The sequence below is a fragment of the Rhinatrema bivittatum genome, chromosome 9, assembly GCF_901001135.1.
Source record: "Rhinatrema bivittatum chromosome 9, aRhiBiv1.1, whole genome shotgun sequence".
Lineage (NCBI taxonomy): Eukaryota > Metazoa > Chordata > Amphibia > Gymnophiona > Rhinatrematidae > Rhinatrema > Rhinatrema bivittatum.
In genome coordinates this window covers 49,018,654-49,040,556 of record NC_042623.1, presented here as the reverse complement: position 1 = coordinate 49,040,556, position 21,903 = coordinate 49,018,654, and the positions used below count along the sequence as shown (strand labels likewise).

Here is a 21,903-nt window from a genome sequence, read left to right as displayed (position 1 = left end):
ATGGATGTGGAGGCCTTTGGGACCCCCCTGTCTCGCCCTTCTGCTCATCCCTTCTCCAAATACACATGAAAAAAGCTTGTACAACTTCTTATTTGCTATGGACAATCGATAGTTCAAATACTATCACACGTTTTGAATTCTTTTGCTGAAAATGCATGAAACAAATGATGATGGTGGCCTTGCATTACAGTATGTTGAGGTCCACATTTGTGCATGATTTACTATTTTTAAAGGATTGGATTTTAAGAGTTAGAAAATGACTCCACTGTCACTGTAGACATGACACTTACATTTCTTATGCTTTTGGGATATTTTGCTAACATTCCTCTCTAGGCTTATAACTGGTATTCTTAGTGCAAATGAGGTTGCTGGATCTCACAGTTGTAGTAGTCAAATGCTTCTGTCAAGAGTCCTGTATCTAAGAATTTGCTTTCAATTGTCAAACAAGGCCTATGGTCTCAGCAATTGTGCCTTTAGGGAAATTCTCTTATCTCATCAAATATTTTCACATAAAATTCTATAGTAAAAAAAAACAAACAACAGTTGTATAATTGAGGAATTCCTTAACAGGATCACTAAAGAATAGTTCCCAATCTGAGAGTTGATTGCTGACACTTACAGATAAACTCAACAGTTCATAAACTTGTTGCTCGAGGACACAGAAAATACATGCTAAAATATATTACAGGTTTGAACAATTTATCAAAGCTCTCCAGTCCCCAATGAGAGTTTCCTTGTGTCTACACATTCCTTTGGTGCAAAAAGTATTCCAAAATATAGAAAGTTAGCACATATTAAATTACATAGCACTTATATTCTGCCATCATGCTTGTGTAAAATTGCTAATTTTTCTTTTAGGGAGCTATTCTAAATAATTTGCTGCCCAACACAAGCTATGTTCTTCAGATTATAGCTTTGTGCACTAATGGTCTTTATGGGAAGCACAGCGACCAAGTGATTGTTGACATGCCCCCGGATGACCCAGGTAAGTGTCGATTTGAGAAGAGAAGTAGTTTTGAGCAGAGAGAAGACTGTCCTGCAAAGTTGTTTGTTTGCAAACCAGTTAAGCATTCTTAACTTTTTAAGATTGAACTGGAGTTTTAAAATCTTTGTAGTCACATTTTATTTTGGTTGCAGGGGGACTGGGTTGTTTGGGTTTTTTTTGTATGATATAGGCCATAATTATTTGCCATACTTTCAACAGAAAAGCACTTAGAGTGGACTAGAAAAGCTATAAACGAAGATCTAATTAATGAATTAACTGGGGCACAAAAAAAAATCTCAGGTGGGAGGCTCGGTCACTTTCTGTTCCATTGTCAGCTCTCCTTCAGTTATTATGCAAGAAAGAAATGCTATGCTGAGTCAGACCAAGGCCTATTGAACTCACCTTCCTTTCTCTGACAGTGGCCACTCTGGGCCCCAGGACGCGGCAGATCTGTACGTGTGCCTGATGTACCAGAGCGATAGTCCTAATCGGTTTTTGCTTTATCAGATGGTGTAGTGGGCCACAGGTGGAACTCACTAAAGCACCAATGCAGATTCTTATCCGTACCTTACAAATAAATGTAATGCCCTACCTATGGGAGGGATCACACAAAAAACTTCAATTCTCACTGGGTGATTTGGAAAGGGAGTGTGTAACACACTGCACACAACGAAAGGTTCTCCCAGGGGTGGGGAAGAGAAGCTGGAGCCAAAAAAAAATAATAACACCCCCCCCCCCCACAAATTAAATAAACACAAGTTATTACTATTGCAAGTACTGTAAGTAGGGCTTCTGATTTTAGGAGTTTATAAATTGTAAATTCAGGTGTTTATTTTCTAATTAGAGGTTCTATGTGAATACCAAAAATTGGTGTACGTTTGGTGTTTTCACAGTGCAGGTACTATTGCTGGTTACCTTTTCCAGTTGAATCAAATACATGCATACATTTATGCAGCTGAGGTGTCATTAGTATGGAAAAGGCAAAAAAAAACAAAGCAGAGGATCCAGCGTAGTCAAAAAAGGGGTAAAAGTGTACAAGGAGAAGCTGTGTTTTCTGATGTTTATCCAATGAACACCTTTTTTATTTATTTTAGCACTGAGGTTGTTTTATCGGGGTTTATCGATTAAAACCTAAACTCGGAAGCTCTAATTATAAGCAAAATTAGTGCATGCACATATAAATAATACATTTAGATTTTTATACACCATGGGCCGGATTTTCAAAAGGTTATGCGCGCCGGGCCTGGCGACGCACGTAAAGCCCCGGGACGTGTGTAAGTCCCGGGGCTTACAAAAAGGGGTGGGGGAGGGGGCGGGGCATGGGCGGTCCGGGGGCAGGGCGGGGTTAGGCTCCCGGTACAGCGACCGTATTTGCTGCTGTGCCGGGGATCACGCGTCGGCAGTCGGCCGGCGCACACAACTTACTTCAGCCCCAGGGCTGAAGTAGGTTTGGAGATAAAAACAGAAAAAAAGAAAAGCTAGGGGGAAAGGGCGGGGGAGGGAAGAGAAGGGAAGGTGGAGTTGGGTGGGTAGGGAAGTTCCCTCCGAGGCCGATTTTGGAGTTCTCAAAATTCTCATCTAAATTTCGGCCAGATTATTCACATATTGTTTCAGTTCAACCTCACATGATTGCTGAATACTTTAGGTGAACCACTCAGCAGTCCAGATGATTGACGAATGAAGTTACAGATGCTTGGGAATCTGTCTAGTGCTCCACATGCATCCAGAATCAGCTTGCCTCACAGAGATATCAGCAAAATCTCATCACATTACATAAGTAATCCCTCTCTATTTTGAATAAAATGGTGACAAATCTTACAAAACTAAATTTTCCTAACTCTAAATGGATGTAAGAACTATGTTAATATTGTTAGTTTGAAAATAAACAAACGAAAGTTTATCTAAAAAAAAAAAAAATCACCTTTAATTACTCTTGCTAGGAAAACAACAAAAAGGATATGTTGGTTGCATCTGACCAAATGAGAGAGAGAACCTATTAGCAAACTCCCTGAAGCAAATGAAAAAAACTACTTTTCTCTTTTTCTGTTTCCACACAACCAAAGGCTGATATACCAGATTCACGTCATGTTGTCCTTTTTTCCTTTCTCTCTCTCTCTAAGACAAACTTCTCTTTTTATATGTAATTAATTTTGTCTCATTAGTATTCAATCCCTGGTCTCTCGGTGGCTCCAGAAGGATAGATCCCACTCAAACCTGGGTGCAAAAGCCTACAATTGACCAGTTTAGAAATTAAAATAGCATCCCATAGGCTGAACAAGAAAAGTTCATTCTCATAAATTCTTATATCTTCCCTTTCCAATAACATCCATATGGTGTCAGTGTAGTCCAGCAAATAATACAGCCCTGGATTCCGGCCAAAAGAAGTCCCCGGCTATGACTAAAGCCAGGAATTTGAAAGATGTGTACGGGCCTCATAATCTGTTGTTAATGGCCCTTCTGTTGCCTTTCAAAAAAACATTTGCTGTCCTATCATTTGACATTTGTATTTCCTCTGTAACTCACAAAAGGATGCAAAGAATTGTCTTCATGTCACCATTCATTCTTTGAACTTGGGCATTGCTGGCATAAGGAAGAACATTTAGAATAATAAATGCGTCTACAAGCTACTAACTTACATAAATGCAAATGTACTCAGCTGGCGTGGGTCCCAAACAGGTCTGACTTTTATTTACAAGAGAAACTGGTTGGACAGACTGCTCATTTACAGGAAGCAGTGAATTCAACCGTTCTCACTTTCTGTTTGGGGGCCTTGAGCTGTACTATCTTCCCCGTTACTCCGTATAACAGTACACACACACACAGTCTCCTTTACTGATTCAATACAGTTCTTTATTCATAAACCACAGGCTTAGCAAGCTGTATTAGCATTCTTTTTACTTTGAAAAGGCTTAAACGTAGCCCTCAATTTGCTGCCAACTTTTTTTTTTTTTTTTTAACCTTACACCATGGCTCTAAAAGCAAATTCGGGGAAAATTTTGTGACAAACTGCTAACGCCTTCTATTTCTGGACCTTTGTACTAATGTGCCACACACTTTGCTCAAGGGAATCCACTGGTACTCGCGTTTTCTGAGCCTAGGATTCAACGCTTTAGCTGCTTGTACCTTCCAAGAGCTTTCGTTGACCAAGCCTGGCAGCTTGACTGTTCTTATGCCCTGTCCTTAAGACAGCTCCTTCTCCATTGCCCTCTGGAGTTGTTTTTTCTGACCATTCCCCACCCACAGAGTCTACCCCTAGGGGTCTTCAAAACCATACTGCAAGGGCCTCTTATGGAGGGCCTACATTTAGGATGTCTGGAGAGTAAAATGTTCAGTTCCCGAATAATTCAGAAAATGTGTACAACTGCAAAATTATTTGCCATAAACTTTAATAAGAGAAATACCTGGGGTAAAAAAAAAAAGGAAATTGTAAAGTTGTGTGTATATTTACAAACAATGTAAAAAAAAAGAATATGAAAGGGATTTGCAGATGTAGTAAAAATGGGCAAATTCTTTCACTTGTTTCATCAAATATTTTCACACAAAATTCTATAGAAAAAAAATGGTATAACTGGGGAATTTCTTGCCTTTTTCCATTTGCTGTAAATATTTGTGCACGTCTCTCCTCAATTACTCTCAAATTCAAATCACCTAAGGACCAGATGAGCAAAAAGAATTTTGTCTATGGGAAAAAATGCTCAGTACACAAGGCCCCAAGAGGGTGCTTCTCAGAGAGCTCCAAATTTGTGGTTTAACCCCTGAGAGTAATAGGAGGAAGTGACTATAGAAGGGGGATTCCCTGGCTGGCCATGTGGCATTTTCTAGAAATGTGCAGTCTTTACCTCTATCGGTTCGGGCTTCGTTTTCAGGCCCCCGCAGAAAATTTCGTTTTTCCTGCGGTTCTTTTTTTTTAAATTTTTGTGGGTCCCGATTTTCATGTTAGTGCGCGCTAGCCATATTTAGCGCGCACTAACATTTTAAAGTTAGCGCGCACTAACACGAACTACGAATTTTTCCGAAATTTCAGAAAAATTCCGTTCATTTTCCGGTGCCCACGAACCATGACGAATTAGACAATTGTCGTTGAAATTGTCTAATTTGTGAAAAACGAATGCACATCTCTAGCATTTTGTCCGTACCCATTTAATTTAACTCATGATTTGTTTTTAATTTGATGGGAAAAAAAAGGGGACTGGGTGACATCTAAGGCTCTGCTCAGCCCTTCCTTATCCCCAGCAGAATTAGATTTTCACCAAAAATGTCTGATAACAGAAAGAAAGAGTTTCAAATGTGAGCTAAAAACATGGCTCTTTAGAATTGCTTACGACTTAACATAAAACAACAATATGCCGATAACTTCTCTATGAGTACCGGAGACATACTTAGTAGAATGAGCAATAAGAATGGAAAAAAGTGAAGTGTAGTGCTAGGAAAATTAGAATTTGTAAACAGTGTTACATTAGCCTAGAAAATGCATAAATACGTCCTTGATTTCCTTCCCGATATTATGTTGACCTAAAACATGTTCGTTGGCCCAGTAAGTAAATTGTCTAAGAATATGTATTGTAAACTTTTGGAACAACAGTATATAAATAGAACAGTTCTGTCCAAAATACGTGACCTAGTTTTCGAAATACATTCATAGTCAGAGGAAAAGCTGTGTTGACATGAATTTCATTTTATATTCTCATGAAATGTGACTACACTGAATTTTAAAAGATCTCAGCTAAAAAAAAACATCATGATTGCTCATCCTAAATGGTGATGGGATTTTCTGGCTGCTGCTTCTTTGGTCAACAGAATTACCAAGTGTTCCATCTAAAGCTTAAAATATTTCTTTTCTGTTCTCATAATTGAGCATGGGGCCTGCACCTTAGTTGGTTTGCGCCGTTGCATTGGTCAGGGCCTGTACTGCTTTGCTGGATTATCTTATTCCTTGTGTGGCAGAAGACCAGCATTATTTCCGGTCTGTTAAGGATGGTGCACACGATGCCAGAGTACAGGGGTCCCCAAACCTTTCAAGGGAAACTTCAAACCACTGAGAGCTGGGCTGGGCTGGGCAGAGGAGCGCATATCTGGCTTTTTGGATATTTTGAAATACTGGAGAAGGTTCCCATCCCACTAATTATAATTCTAGATTTCTCAGAAGCTGGCAACCCCCCGAGAGCCCTGCTTCCCTGGCTTCTCGTTCCCCTGCATCTGCCTCCCCTGTGGTCTCCTATCTCTTCTGTCCCCTCCCACTCGGGCTGGTTAACAAGCATTGGGTCTTGGTCATTTTTTTCTTCAGTAAGTGTTTCCCATTTGCATAATTGTTTTTAACAGACAAGGGTTACCACTAGTTTACCATGGGTGGCAAATTTTGGAAGGCTAACCTTACAGATTGTAATGCTAGCTAATACATGGTCCTCTAAGAGCACATCCTGAAGGTTTCTAATTAATGTGCCCTTCGTAATGTCACCCAGCTTTGAAGCTTTGGTTCATATACTCATATGTTTGCCAGGGATGCTAAGACCGGGCTCACTTGTAGAAAGACTTTTGCCATAAGGTTTAAACAGGAGAAACCCTTTTCAAAACAGTCTCTAGTATGCGTGCTGATTTCAAATATTAAAAATCTGGTGGCACTGTAATTGTATGTATTTATTTTGCCCGTCTGTTATTTTAAAGAACAATCAGCTTTTCATGCCGTCTGTGTGTATTTACAAAGCAGAGTGCCGTGCCCTGCTGAGTAGGTGCAAGGAGGAAATCTTACTCGACGCAGCCTGAAAAATAAGCACCTCGTGCATTTCTTTGGTCAAATTGTAGCTGTTCTAGTCCCTTTCCCCCACACTCATGCGCATAGAAGACATCAGTACTAGCTGATCTCATGTGGGCAGGAAGGGGCTGGATTGTCAGGTCTCCGGGCACACACCCACTCTTGAACCTCCTCACCTCCTGTTCACTTTTGCTTCAAGCCTGTGTTGTTATGTGTTTTACATCTGTTCCATGAATGAGCGTTTCAATGGTCCATAAGCACAAAAATACAGAACCTCAGGCTGCTTGAGCAACCTTGCAGGAAAGGTGGAGCTCCCCTTCAATCCCAAAAGCTTTCTGTCTCCTTTAGAAATGCAGCTGGAAACCGTGAAGTCCTTTTCTCCCACTCGCAAAGCAGAAATACCTAGCTGACCGGTCTCCTATGTCCAGCGACTGGGGGTAGCAGTCTGGAGTCATCTTTATAGCTTTAGACAAATAACTCACCCTGCAGGGATGGGACCCTGACTACCACTCAAAAATTGGTTACAAGCCCCGGGAGCTTCTGGAAGTTTCCCCATTTTAAGAACAGTGAGGTCTGGGCAGCCTTCCCACACAGGTTCTCTTCCTTCAGGGACAAACGATGGTCCAGGGGGGCAACAACTTAAGGAGGTTCATTCCGTTCAGTCTGGTCCAGGGTCCAATTATCAAGTTAAACAGGATTCTTTGTGCTCAGGCCATGCCCTCTTCCGATTTGGGATAAGCACAGAGAAATCCTTAGTTGGGGGAAAAAAAAAAGTGTACCGGGAGAATTAGCAGCTGAGCTTGACTGGCGGGCTGCACTTGAATGACTGTCCCTGATAGTTTTGGGGTTTTTTTTAATGGAAGGCTCTCCCCACTCACTGGCTAGTAACAAGAAGAGGGGAGGGGGTCTCTTAGGGGCAAGTGACACTGGGCTTCCCCCTTGTCCTTCTCCTCCCTCCCCCCATGCACACAAAATACAAAAAAAAAAAAACAACAACTTTGACAGACCTCCAGCAGGACAGGGAAGATAAGAGGACGATGGGGGTGGTAGGTGACATTAACATGCACTTTTGGAGCACTTCAAACTATGTTTTAATTGGATTAGGATTTTGTTTTTGTTGATATGATTGTAACTGCTTTGAGCTGATGTTGGAAAAGCAGAACAAAAGCCCAATAAATAAATAAAGGGAAAACATCTTTGCTGTAATTGATATTGTTAGTGTAGTCAAAGACCACTGTAGTCATTCAGAGGCCTGAGCTAAAGAGCAGTCTGAGCCTCAAAAGCTTTTTGGGACTGACCAGTTCTTCTGGTTTGAGTGCAGAAATCATTTCGGTGAGCTTTAAGGCAGTAACAGACTGTGCGGTGCTGCCACTGTGTTGCCTGTACTATAGGGTGGTCAGAAAGGGGGGGGGGGGGATGATCAGATGTCAGTGCCCTGCTGAGTCAGAGCAGCCAGTCTCCTCCCTGTATCACCCCCCCATGAACACTCTTTTCTGTCCCCAACCACAACTGCTCTCCTAGATCGCTCTGCTCTCCTTTGACGACCTCGCCTGAGGTGGAGTAGGTTTCCCATTTCTCTCTGCAGTGACAAGAGCGCCCCATGTACCAGGCTTACTTGTCTACTCCTTGGAAGCCAGCAGGAGGAACGAAGATGAAAAGAGAACTAAGCTTGCTGGGTTTAGCATCCTCATGCTATTTTTCGCCCTTGATAAATAACAGACTCATGCTAAAATGACATGAGATGGGTGGCAACTTATAGACTAACCAATATACGCTGTCCTCGAAAACTCATGCCTCAATAAATTGGTTAGTCTATAAGGTGCCACCCGCCTCATGGTCATTATTGCTACAGCAGACTAACACGGCTATCCCTCTGAATAGCTGAGGCTTAACACCAGTCAAAAGTAGGGTATTAAAAAGCAAGCAGGTATCAAGCGCTTGCAAAATTGTGTGAAGAGGGAGCATGCCATGCTACTTAACGTGAACTCCGTCAAACCATCTCTGCCTCTCTCCATTTGCACATGATGGTCCTTCATTTTCAGGTAGGGCATGCAAATTTCAGCACGCTCGTGCTAACATCTTTTCAGGCACCCTGAACGTGCATATTAAGACCTTCCTGCATAGAATGCTAATAGCGTGCACATGTGGGTCTGCCTGTGAACAATAAAGTTTATTGCGTAGGCCCCCAAGACTTTTCACTGCTTAATTATAAATACATAATTACGTGATAAAGGGGGAGAGAGGTGATCTTTTGTCTGTGCAACATGTTTGTAATATGTTTTTCTCAGGTTTCTAACATAAAACGTTGTATGTAGCTTAGCTCCTGATAAAGTAAAAGCATTTGAGGAAATGCAGGATTTTATTTAAGCCAATTCAGCTGGATATCTTATTCCAAATACATGCAAGTATATCATCCGTATTGTAATATTCAGTATCGTTCTCCATTGGTTGAACAAAATTAGTGCCCTGAATGGCGTTTCCAAGTCGGCTTATTATTTTGACTTGTTAAACCTCAGTATCTGTGCATTATGATTTTTACAGAAATATAAAATTAAAAAATATCAGACCACAGTGCTTGGTTTAAAAAGCACTCAGTGTTTTAGAATTTTGAGACAGCATGAATTAATTAAATCAACTTTCTTCTGTTGCTGATGAAAGAATCCTTTCTGGAAAATTAATATTACATGTGAACCATTTTGTAAGTCAAGTTGTGGTGATCATTGTCCATCTGTATAAAACAAATGTGAGCCTGAATCATTGAGAAGCCAGGCAGTGTCGTCAGCAGTTTTCCTTGTCTTCTGACCATAGAGAGACAGGTAAGATAACTTGTCTATGTTTTGTCGCCGTGACATATCACAACAGTTTCTTCTATAGCGTCCACTTTATAAAAAGTATTTTTAATAAAGAATTGGAACTGCTTATCACAGTCATTGGTAGACACTTACAAAAGTCCATGTTTTGTATGACTTATTGGGTCGTCCCAAGCATATCTAAATACTGTCCTGGTTCTGATTCCTCCAGCAATTCCAGGCATCCACCATCCTCTCAGTAAGAAAATATTTCCTCATGTTCACTCGGAGTCTTGCTCCTCTAACTTTTAATATTGGGCCCTTTGTCTTGGGAGTTTCTTTTTCTTAGGACACCGGCATCTTTTTGAACTTTTATGGAAGCCTGTTACCTATTTTGAATGGTTCTCATCTTTCTCTCATCTCCTCCTCTTCCCCCCCCCCCCTTGTCTCTCTTTCAACCCAGCCTGTCTCTCCTGCCCAGTCCAGCCCTCTCCCCCCCAATTGCCTCTCTCCCTAAAGGTGACTCCTCCTCCCTCAACTCCTGCAATCCCTGTGGACCATGCCTCTTTCTCTCCCTACCTTTCTCTCTTCCTCCTCCCCACCCTGGTAGCCTCTCTCTACTCTTGGCACAAGGTGCTAAGAACAATGATCGTGCCCCTACCCCTGGAAATTTCAGCTGCTGTCAGCCCATTTCTTATAGATTAACACAGCAGCCTGGATTTCTTTAACACTCAGTGGTTAAGCAGATTTCTCTAGTTTTTCAAGCAATCTTATCATACAGTTTAAAGGATCAGTGTCTCTTACTCACAGCAGAAATTATTTGTGAAACGAAAATGAAATATATTTTCTGAAGCAGTCATCCTGTAGGAAAAAAAAGCGGTTAGGTCAATTAACCATGGTTGGAAGACTGACTTTCAAATCTTCATAACATATTAGAAGTGACAGATAAAGACCATTTAACCCATCCAGCCTGCCTGTTTATTCCAGTCTCCAGCCTGCCTGTTTATTCCAGTCTCCGCTGCTAAGGATAAATCCCAGGTGCCAGCCATAGAAAGTTTGACAGCTTGTAAGACTTTGCTTCTTATTCAGATTGGGTTTTCTTAGGGTTTTTTCCCTTAGGTTCTCTGCTGTTCTGAGCACATGAGCATACAGGTTCCTGTATTTTAAGCAATACCCAGCTCCCTACCCTCAATATCCTGCCACCAAGCTTTGTAACAATCTAAACAGCTGCCAAAATGAGATCTTTTTCTCTTCCTCCTCATTGGGCTCAATTTGCCCAGAATCAGCAGTTAGGAAATATTTATCTCCAAAAGTTATTCAGCTGCTTTGGTGAATAAAAATAGTCAAAACCCATGAGGGCCTGTATGGCCTAATCTGACTCATACATGTTTAGCTTCCATAAGATAAGCGTGAGCCTCATTGTCCCCTTTTTGGATATGTGAATTTACTTTATGGACACCAGGACTGGTGGGAGAATTAGGTAGAGTAGGTGACACCCTAGGGCACCAGAGCTGGGAGGGGTGCTGTAGTTGGATGTGAGGGTGGTATTTTTGAAAGCAGTGAATGAGAGTAGAGAGGCATGGAGCTTGGAAAGGTCGTGGTGTGTGAACAGAGCTTTGGAGATTCACGGTGTGCGATGAGAGGGATCACGTGATACTGTTAAGTCTTTGCTGCCTAGGGCGGCTGCAGACCCTTATACCGCCACTGCTTGACACCATAAATGTGGAGGAAGCCATCCGAGCATGCTCCTGCCATCTCAGCCAAAGAGCAGGATGCTAAAATCATTTGCCTGCACTGGTTATCACACTGCTTCCTAGAAATATAAGCAAAAGTATTTAAATGCCAGTACTCCATAGAAAGCAATGATAAAATTGATAAATATAAAGGAAAAAAAGAAAATGTGTAATTTGTGATGGAAAAAAAAATCCCACCATTGTAAATGGAAAAAAACATACAAAGAGAATTCTGTATAAGAGTTAGGGAAGGCTGAAATGCGTGCAGAGTTTTAAAGACATAACAATATGTCTCATCACTTTTCTATGCTTTGTCTTGCCCTCTTTTTCCCTATCAAGAGCCCTGCACATCAAGGAGAAATATTCTTTTCATAAACACACAATTCTTTTAAATAACTCTGAAATGTCATTTTCCACTCCACCTTTCATAAGATAGGCAGCCCTTACAGCTCAGAACTGTACTGTAGAGAGTAATATAGTGCAAGAGGGATATTGGCTTGGGGGAAAAGATGTGTATCTGCCTCCTACAATTCAGGCATCCTGAGTCTCATAAAGTTTGTGACCTGAAACATACATACAACAATAGAGAAGAGGCACATTATCAACAGCATACGTACAACACACATCCATAGTAGGGATATGCTTTCATTGAAACAAAGCACATTTTAATGAAATTTCTTGTTAGAAAAACAAATGGGTTTGGTGTTTTTTTTTTTACTTTTTTAATTATCCAGACCCTGCCCTTCTGGAAAAAAAAAACAACATTTCCTGTGGCCTTTCTCAATGTGCCTAGCTTCATGTGGCCCCTCTAACCCCAGTCACTCTTACCCCACCGATAATTCTGTTTCATATGGCGCTGGCAGACTGAGTCTGGCACCATTATTATTTTCCTCTGTACAAAATGGCACCAGTCTGAGTCTGGCGTTGACAAAGGTCTTTCTGTTATCTTCACTGCTGCAGTCACAATGCTCTCACTGTGAGAGAAAGAAAAAGGTACTGCTGGATTCTGTTTGTTTACTATAGCAGGACAAAGGGATGCTTCAGATAAAAACTTAGGGGCCTGTTTACTAAAGGTTTTCTTCCATTTTGTGTGTCTGGGGAAAAATGCTTCATTAATTGGGTCCTTAGATTGCAAGCCCTTTAGGGCAGAGACCTACCAACTGAACCTGAATTTGTAACTTGCTTTGAGCTTGGATTAGAAAGGCAAGTAAAATCCATGGTCCTGCCTTCAAAGATGCTATTCACCCTCACACTCAAACTGCTTTTATTCATCTCCTTGAGCCCTTAACCCCAGATATATTTGGGAGGAAGTAATTATGGATTATGCCTGCTGCAGTTGAGGAGGAATTCTTTTCTTCTCCTCTCATGGGCAAACAACCAAACTTAGAGAAAAATGGCATGTCTTGATTTATTTATCACAACCTTTGAGAGGGAAAGGCAACAAACCTGCTTTTGTCTAAAAGCCACTGGCTGCAGATAGATTGCAGTCATGAAAAAATATTTGTTGTGGGGAGTGTTGGATGCGTGTTAGGTGCTGCTGTTCATGCTTTTACCTTCCTACCATGGTACAGGGCAAGAGTGAAGGAGTAGCCTGGTGTTTTAGAGCAGCGTGCTGCAGGCAAGGCATGCCAGACTTCAAAGTACACAGTAGTGAGACGGGTACCAAACTCTACTCAGGTGGGCAATTTGGGTCAGGTGGATTAGGTGGGTCACACTGGGGAGCCCTTGCTCCCTTTCCGAGCATGCCAACCCCTCTCACCTTAAAAAAAAATAAAAAAGGGTCGGATCAGTCCTCCCTACCCCCAGCCCCTTTCCTCTCACCTTAAAAAATAAATCAGGTCAGTATCCAAACTCCAGCACGAGGAGCAGAAGAGTTTACTTCCTCCCACTAGGTTAGCCTGCTGCAGTTCTGACATGTAGCAGAATTGCTATTAATTTATTCACTTCACTTCTACTGACCGATTTGGTTCTTTCACTGGCAGTGAAATGATCAATCCCCACTCAGTTCACAGAGATTGGTTCTTTCATTGTCACTTGTCACTGAAAGAACCAATGGAGGCCGGGCAGTGACATGGATTAAATTAATAGTAGTTCTGCTGTAGTGGACCGCTGGGCAGGAAGAGGTAAGAGCTTCTCCTTGTCCTTATACTGGAGTTTGGGTGTTATAGTGGTCATGGCACAGGTACCCTCCTTGTTGAAGTGGTAAGCTCTTTCAACTCCTTATGCTAGGATTTGGGTGCCAAGAGGGTTTGTGCACTGGCCACTCCTCCGCGGCCTGGAGTTTGGTGTATCAGGGCTCCTGATTCTCTCGCGTACACTGAGGCACATATTTTCCCCAAAAGGTTCCAGCCTGGCATAGCAATCACGATCTTAAAGTCCCACCCCTCCTTAGGACAACTCTTAAAATGGCGTTCCTAACCAGCAAATCCTGGCAAAAAACCCCCAAAAAGATTGTTCCATCTCTGCAAGGAAACTCGTGCCCTGGCTACTACTGGGTGGGGCTACTACTGGGTGGGGCTACTACTGGGTGGGCTGGTAGGAGGGCAGTTCACTGCTCAGCTGGGCTGCCTGCTCTTTCTCTTGGCTGTCATTTCTCTATTGCTTTTCATGCACATTTGCAGATCTATGGGCATGCAAACAGCCTCTGATTAAAAAGCTTGCTTTTTATTACTCATGGGGCATTTGCATGCCCATAGCACTAAGGAAAACCTGCACTAAAATTTAACTCCAGTTTTAGCGCAGGTTTTATTACATTGGTCCCTTAAAGCCTAACTTTCAAATTTATCCGCAGTACAACATTTGTGTGTGTGTGTGTGTGTGGACGCAGAGAGATTAATGCTAGTATTTTATAAAGTCTCTGGCGGGAGCTGCACATTTACAGACTACTGTGTATCTCTCTGTTCCAAGAGTATGCACAAATATTTGCAACACAAGAAAACATGCACTTTCACTATTTAATGAACATGTATGAGAATATTTTACGTGCAAAATCATCGTGACACTGCACGAATAAACAGCCAGAATTACACACGGAGGCCACTATTTCATAAAGTATGTATGTGCATATATCGTGTTGAAAATGCAAACCTGCCCACATACTTGGACTTACCAGTTTGCTGATACCTCTGACAGTTCACCCAGGCCTTCTCCATTTCACCTCGATCCTCTAACACTTCACCCTGATCCTCCCCCACTCCTCCCACAGAAAAACTGCAGACAACAGACAAGTCACTTGCACAAGTCAATTAGCAGGTATGAAAGTGTAAAACTACGTTTGGTAATGTGTATACTGTATATCTCTTGCAAAATAGCAACTAGCACATGTACTTCTAAGCCCCACCCCAGAACACCCCTTGACCTCTCTTTTTCTCCCCCCACAATAAAAAACATGCACAAAACTGAAAACACACACGTACTCTCGAGGGCTATGAAATAACATTTACGGGCGTACATGCTATTTTTCCGCAAGGAGCTTCATCATTTAGATTGTCAGTCTTAGGGGGGGCAGTGAAATATCTACAGTACCAGAATGTAATCCGCTTTGAAGCGGCCACAAAAGGCTTAATACAAATTAAAAAAATAAAATAAAATAAAGATAAACGCTTTCCACACTTCACTTGGGTCACTGCCTCATTTTATTATGCTCTCAATCACGTTCCTGGGGCTGGATCCACACAAAAAAAAAATTATCAGCTGCACATATGGAAAACCATTTAGAGCCAAAAAAAAAAAAGTTATAGGTCTTGTTTTGGCTCTTAAGAAGAGGTTTTCTTGCCCTTATACCATTCTGACGTCATGCCATGAGCATGCTCCATGTGCTTTCTCCACTCATTCTGCTAATAGCATTAGAGTAACTTTGCATGTTTAAACAGGAATAATGAACCTCATGAATAGTACAATGAAGCCAATTATAAAGTTTGTACCAGAGAACAGGAGCAGGCCTTAAACCCACAAGAAAAGAGCTTAATCAGGGTTGACGAGATGCTGGGTGCCTTGTCAGTATTTTTGAACTCAAGATTATTTTTATTCACCCCTGGTGACAAATTTATTGTCTGCAATGTTTCTAAGACAAAATTGGAGGTAAATTGACCTTCTCCCCCCACCTATTATTTTCCCCTATTCACTCTCCAGAAGCCAAAAAGAAATTGGGTGAGTTGAGCCCATTGTGCCTTATCATGATGAGAAGGAAAGGTGGAAGAAGAGAGGGGTGGAAAACTCCTTCAACATTTTTCATCTATTCTAAATGTATATTTTCCCCCAAATCAAGACTCTGATAAATACAGGCAGGCCAGTTCTTCCTTATCTAAGAAAGACCTAGAGCACTTGTGGAAAATGTAAATTTTGCTGTACACTGGAGAAACTGCTGCTTTAATATAGCTGTAATAATGAGAACTTTTGTGTATGTTTGCTTATCGTCTACTGACTAATGCAACCCATACAGTTCAGCCTGGTGGAAACGACTAAAGTTGCAGGTTCTTCTCTTTGCCACCGCCTTCTTATCCGTGCTCCCCTCTTATCCGTGCTCCCCTCCAAAATCAATCCTTATGATTCTGGCGAGTGCCTATGTAACACGTTTTTGGTAGATGGCACGTTTCCCCTAGGGCCATAAATGTATCTATTATCTGGGGCTGTCCTCTCAGGCCCATTTCCCCTCACTGCAGATCCCAAGGGGTGGATTCTTTCTATGGGGGTGAAAGCAGTCCTACTTTGCCCAGACAGTGGAGTGAGTGCATCTCTATCCTTTCTCTTTCAGTAGTTACAGTTGGGACAGACAGGCTGGACACAGATTGGGTGTTGAAATAAAATGTACTGATTATCTCAAAATCTTGCATCAATGGCCATTAGAGCTTCCACAAATGAAACTGTACAATGGAAATATTTACTCCATATTTTTCTTGGTTCAAGGCTTATGTCCTTATCTCAACTTCTTGGATGGAGCTTATCACTTTTCTTCTCAGTGAATAAGCTCTTCCAGTGGGTTGGTGAAATCCCCTGAATCCCGGGAAAATCCATCTTAGTCCAAACCTTTGTCTCCTGCCCACAGCCTATGTCCTGGTTTCTTAGGGTGGAGATCCTGTTGAGGGTCTCCTGATCATCTTCCTGCTTCCTGGATTTGAACTCTCTGCAGGAAAAGTCTGATAACCACAGGAAACCAGCTATACCAGCCCAGCTTCCCTGTGGGTAGGGGTGGATCAAAATCTTCCTCACAACAAAAAGGGGAAACCTACTGCAGTTCCAAAAAATCTTTCTCTGGCTGGGGTAATGTTGTCACTAATCTTGCCTCTTCTCTGACTTAGAAGGAGGGCTCACAGGTCTTCAACCCCTATCCTTCAAATCTGGGAAAATGGCCTTCACCAAAAGGTCCAAGGTTTCACACAAGTCTTCTTCAAAATTAGTAAAACTCTTAAAATAATCTCTCTGAAATAGGATATACACCTTTACAGGCAGGGAATGCACTGTAAGGGTTTGCCTTATAGTGTACAAAGGGTGTCCCTCAGCAAGCAAAAAGGGTTGCGTGAGATAAGTAGACCTCACTCAATATTGAGAAAACCAAAAAGATCAGCTCTTACTCCTCGAAAGCTAACTCAAAATGACCATACTGCTCCTACTCCTAGACCCACCCAACTAGACTGAGACTACCAATCGCAGCCAGCCTCAAAAGGAGAGGCTGCATAAGAATGCTGTCCCCATTAAGCTGGAAAATAAATGGACAGGGATCTAGGGCCATCTAGTGGCTGACCAGGGAGTCACCACACCTGTCTTCACCAATAGGATTGATGCTAGAGCCCTTCTGCCAGCATTAACTCCCACCATGCAGGAGTGAGATGACAAATAACCTCTGGAGCCACAAGTACTGATTCCAGAGGGTTGATGGGTGAGGGAAGGAGTCCAGGGGAAGCTTCTTGAGGATGTTTAGGACTGGCAGAGGAGTCTGGTGGCGGTGAAACCTGTTGAGCAGGAATTGGGAAGAAGGCCCAAGAGTAGCCTCTTGAGCACTTTGGGGGATCAGGAGGGGGCCCAGAGGGAGATATGGGAGATCATGGGAGCTTGGTTTTCTGCTGGGAGCCGCAGTCTGGGGAGCAATTTTTTTTTAATGAAGATTGGGTGGGAGGGAGGTTTTTTCCATATTTACCTAGCAACTAGATTGTGGACTACATTTTACACAGCTGAGATTACTTAGGTTAATTTTCAGCCACAATTTAGCTGGCAAGCTTGTGGTTCAAAAATTATCTTAAAGCTAGTTAGCTAAAAATCACTGAGCAGCTAAAATATCCAGCTACTTTTTTAAAATTGTGCCCTTATGTGAACTGTATAGAAAAATATAGAACCAAAGGACAACCAGGCCAATGATTTTACGGGCATGAAATTATATTTGCTCTTTTTTTTTTTTTTACTGTCTGTCCTTAAATTTATGGATGGTTAGTAACTCTAAGGCCAGCCCAAGGGATCCCCAGTTCTCTCCCAAGTGCGATTTTTCTGTAGTGCATTTTTGCATCCCTCTAGATTTCACAGAATGAAGTCCTATGTCAGTGTTTCCAACCTTCTCCTGGAGGCACACCTATCCTGGTCGGGTTTTCAAGACAGCCACAATGAATATGCATGAGATCGATTTGTATGCATTGGACACAAAATATATGCAAATCTCTCTCTTCATGGGTGTCCTGAAAACCCAACTGGTTACCCATGAGAGGATAGGAAAGCCCTGCTTATTAGGATTGTCCTGCTGGCTAAATTTACAATATAATTATAAAGTTGTGGCTTACATTACTTGTATATAGTGCCTCAAAGGACCACTTCATAATACACTGGTTCTTTTTTTTTTTCCCTAGAAATTGATCTCTTTCCTGATTTAACTGAAACTGAAGAATCATTAGAGGTACAAATAAATGTGCTCAAGCATGTTTAAAAGAAAATACAAAAAACAATACAATGAAATGTAAAATATTTGCAGCTCAAATTTAGGGACTTCAGGAACCTGTGGAAATAATTTATTTGCATGGGATGACATCACATAAACATTGTGAGAACATATACTGTGAATGTATTCATAAAGAAATTCACCTTTCAAGCCAGAAAATCATTTTTCCCAATTTCTTTTGCAATATCTTTAACTATGCTACAGCCTTTAAAATATTTCAGCGATCAAAATCCCATATTATTCTCCCTTTCCTTCCCCAGACAGAATGCCCAGGTGACAGGAAATGCTTGCTGACCCCAGGGCTGGAGGATGCCTCCTCTGAGGTGCACCTTCACTGTTGCTGCTTAGCTGGCAGATGGCAAGGGAAAATCAAAGTAGTTTTATTACAGAAAGAATAATTTTTCTGCTTTCTTGAATATCTATTTAACAGCACTGCTGTGGCTTTGATATACTAAATAAAATACAGCCTTATTAGATTATTAATTTATAATGTGAGCCAGGGTAACAGAAAGAAAAATGCATATCTATTTGGCTTTTTATGATTATGTTTCAAAATCATATACCGTAACTTCCTTAAAACATCTGTTTACTTCATTATGGTGTTATCATTCTTGTTCTTCCATTGGAAAAGGTAAATATGATTTATATGCCCATGACCTAATAGTATCGCAGCCATTTTATAACCTTGTGAGTTCTGAGGGAAACTCGAATCAAAATATCGGGAAACACCCTAACTCAATTCAAGGGCGGGAAAATAAAAGGTTGGCTCATTTTTAACGATGTACAGAAAATAAATTCCTCTCTTTGCAATTATTTTCATAAGAATTAGTAATTGTTCTTTTTCTTATGACAGTTTTTCCCACATAATCTAACGAAACATCTTTCATCTGAAGAGAGTCGAAATATGGCAGACCTTTTCAGGAAAAGATGAAATGTCATTAGCATGATATTTAGGAGAAATTGGGAAACTGCGAAGTCTGGAGAATTTTGAGGAAAAATAATGGAAAATCATTTGGTCATTTCTAATATGTTTCCATGAATTTGGAGCAAACTATGATGTTGGGAAAGAGGGATATTTAATGAAAAATTCCCAAGAAAGCAAATACTTTACTTCAATTTTCACATTCGTTTTACTTTGCAAAATCTTCTGTATTTTAATTGCCAGTTAAAACATTTTCCCAGTTGTGTTTATTGACCATTATTATAAACTTTGAATATGGTGTTTCTATTTCCCAAAGGTGGACGAGCAGGAGGAAGAGAATCAAGGCATTGAAATCCTTCACAGCACTGATAGTGTCATAAACCAAATAAGGAAACAAGACGTGGAGCTTACCACATCTAATTATGCCCAGGGAACACTGGGGACAAATGTGAATAATGCTGCTGCTAATAAATATACAAGAAGGGACAAAGAGTCACATGGACAGGATAATGCTTTTAAGGCATTTTTTCATCCTACTTCACAGTCTCCAACTGCTATGTCAGTTCAAGGAAAAATGACGTCCTTGAATTCTGAATCACATTCTATCAGACCACCTCAAATCTTGGAATTCCCGTCTCTTTCGACAACTAAGGATTTTAAAATAGCTGTTGAATTTCAGCAGGTAAATATTGCTGACCCAACCAAAGATTCATATTCTTCTTCTGTAACTGAACCACAGCTAACCATGATGAGCAGTCAACGAAAAACATCATCCACATTGTTTTTGCCAGATCAGAATTATGATAGCTTGTCGGTTTCTATATCTTCCACTATTTCAACACAGTTTGATCATGAGAAGACATCCATAGGAGATACCCTATCTTCAAAAAATCCAGAATCAAGTGTGAATGATGAGGTGTACCAGGGTCATGCTAAAAATAGATCTGAAGATTTAGCAACATCTAGAGTTGAAGAGTCATGGATGGGGACGCATTCTTTTGGAAAGCCAGTGCCTCATAATACTACAGATTCTGCAACCAGATATTTCATTCCATCAGATAGTAAGCAGCTACAACAGACTAGGAATGCTGATATTCATATTACAGGATCAGTGTCAGCCACAAGTTCTTATTCCCATGATCCACTGGGGTCAGAAGATTCTTCAGGGGCTGATGTAGATACACAACATTATTCTACTTCAGATTTTTCTTCTACTGAGCTATCGACTCACTCTACCTCTCCAAGCTCTGGACAAAATGGCTCTGCTTCTGCTGCCAGTGAGGTACTATCTCAGACAACTCAACCAGTATTTAATGGTGAGATACCTCTTCAACCTTCCTACACTAGTGAAGTGTTTCCTCTAGCCACCCCTTTATTGTCTGACACTCAGATCCTCAAAACTACCCCTGATACTTCAGGTATTGATATGATCCTGCATGCCACACCTGTATTTCCCAGTGTTGATGTGTCATTTGAACCCATCCTGTCTTCCTATGATGACGTACCTTTGCTTCCATTTTCCTCTGCTTCCTCCAGTAGTAAAATGTTCCCTCATCTGTATACAGTTTCAGAAGTGTTTGCACAAGTTACTTCAACAGTTACAAGTGACCAGGTGTCCCTGCATGCTTCTTTGGCATTGGCTGAACAAGATACATTAATTCAGCCAAGTCAAGCACAATACCCTGATGTTATATCACATCAAACTACTCATGCTGCTTCTGAGACATTGGTATTTGGTCATGATTCTGACACCTTTAATAAAACTCACATGATTACTCAAGCTGAACCACCCAGCATTGATTTAAAGATGCATGCAATTTCTCCAGTATCTGAACCTTCCTATGCTTTGTCTAGTAATGTGGCATCCCTTCAAACCTTTACGTTTCCTTCTGACTCTGCAGTATTTGTGCATGATTCCGCTGGCAAATTTCACAAGAGCGCCTTGTTTAGCAGTTATAACACTGAACTGGTGCATAAGTCTTCTGTAATATCACAAGCTGATACTTTGCTTCAGCCTACACGTGCTGTATCTAATGATGAGGATATGTCTGAAGTGTACTCTGGTAGTGGGTTCCTTTTGTCTGATGCAGATGGCCTTAGACTTAAAACACAAAAAGTTTCTTCATCTGTTTCTGTAGATGAAGATACATATCAAGCATCAATATATAGAAATGTTAATAAGCCATTTCATAGAAATATTTTACATGAAGATGAGACAGAACTGCAAATTGACTCCTTATTTAGAGAGGTGAATTATGTTGGAAATGAAGTGCTGGCTCAATATCCTACGTCTGTTTCTAAAAACAATGTAATTAAGCACAGTGCATCCTTGCAAGAAATCCCTGTTACTAAAGCAAAGGGAACCCTTCCACTGCCTCTTGTTTCTCCTACTGTACTTGGTCATGATATTATCTCAATTTCAGAAAAACGGTTCTCAGCTCAGCCTTTGCATGCTGTGTCGCTAACCTTTGATGTATTGCTTAAACCTATGCTTACTGCAATTTCAAACCAAGCTGTTTCTGCCTCTGCTTCTAGCAAAATGTTATCTCCTTCAACTACACAATTCTTTTATGAGACCTCAGCTGCACTAAGTAATGACGCCTTGCTGCAAACTTCCTTGCAATCTTCCAGTGTCGGCACCCTGCTTAGAACTATTCCAACTGTGTTGAGTGATCCATTGTTGAATAGGACATTTGAGGTTTCTAAAGATAATGCTGATCAAATAATACTTCCAATGGCTCTAGAATCCACTGCAAATCAAACCATGTTAAATTCTCCATCTGCTCAATCAGTTGTTGATATCTTG

At 41.1% G+C, this 21,903-nt stretch overlaps 1 protein-coding gene across 3 annotated transcripts in view; it reads left to right on the top strand.

The window, feature by feature from the left end:
- The window catches only part of PTPRZ1 (protein tyrosine phosphatase receptor type Z1), a 352,752-nt gene that overhangs the window by 200,168 nt on the left and 130,681 nt on the right, over positions 1–21,903 (top strand). For 2 of the 3 annotated variants that reach the window (XM_029615443.1, XM_029615442.1), the window contains exons 10-12: positions 859–985; positions 18,087–18,133; positions 19,414–20,413. In XM_029615443.1, coding sequence (XP_029471303.1) covers positions 859–985; positions 18,087–18,133; positions 19,414–20,413 — 1,174 coding nt within the window. The remainder of the gene's footprint in view (positions 1–858; positions 986–18,086; positions 18,134–19,413; positions 20,414–21,903) is intronic. The other variant, XM_029615444.1, reaches the window with a different exon arrangement.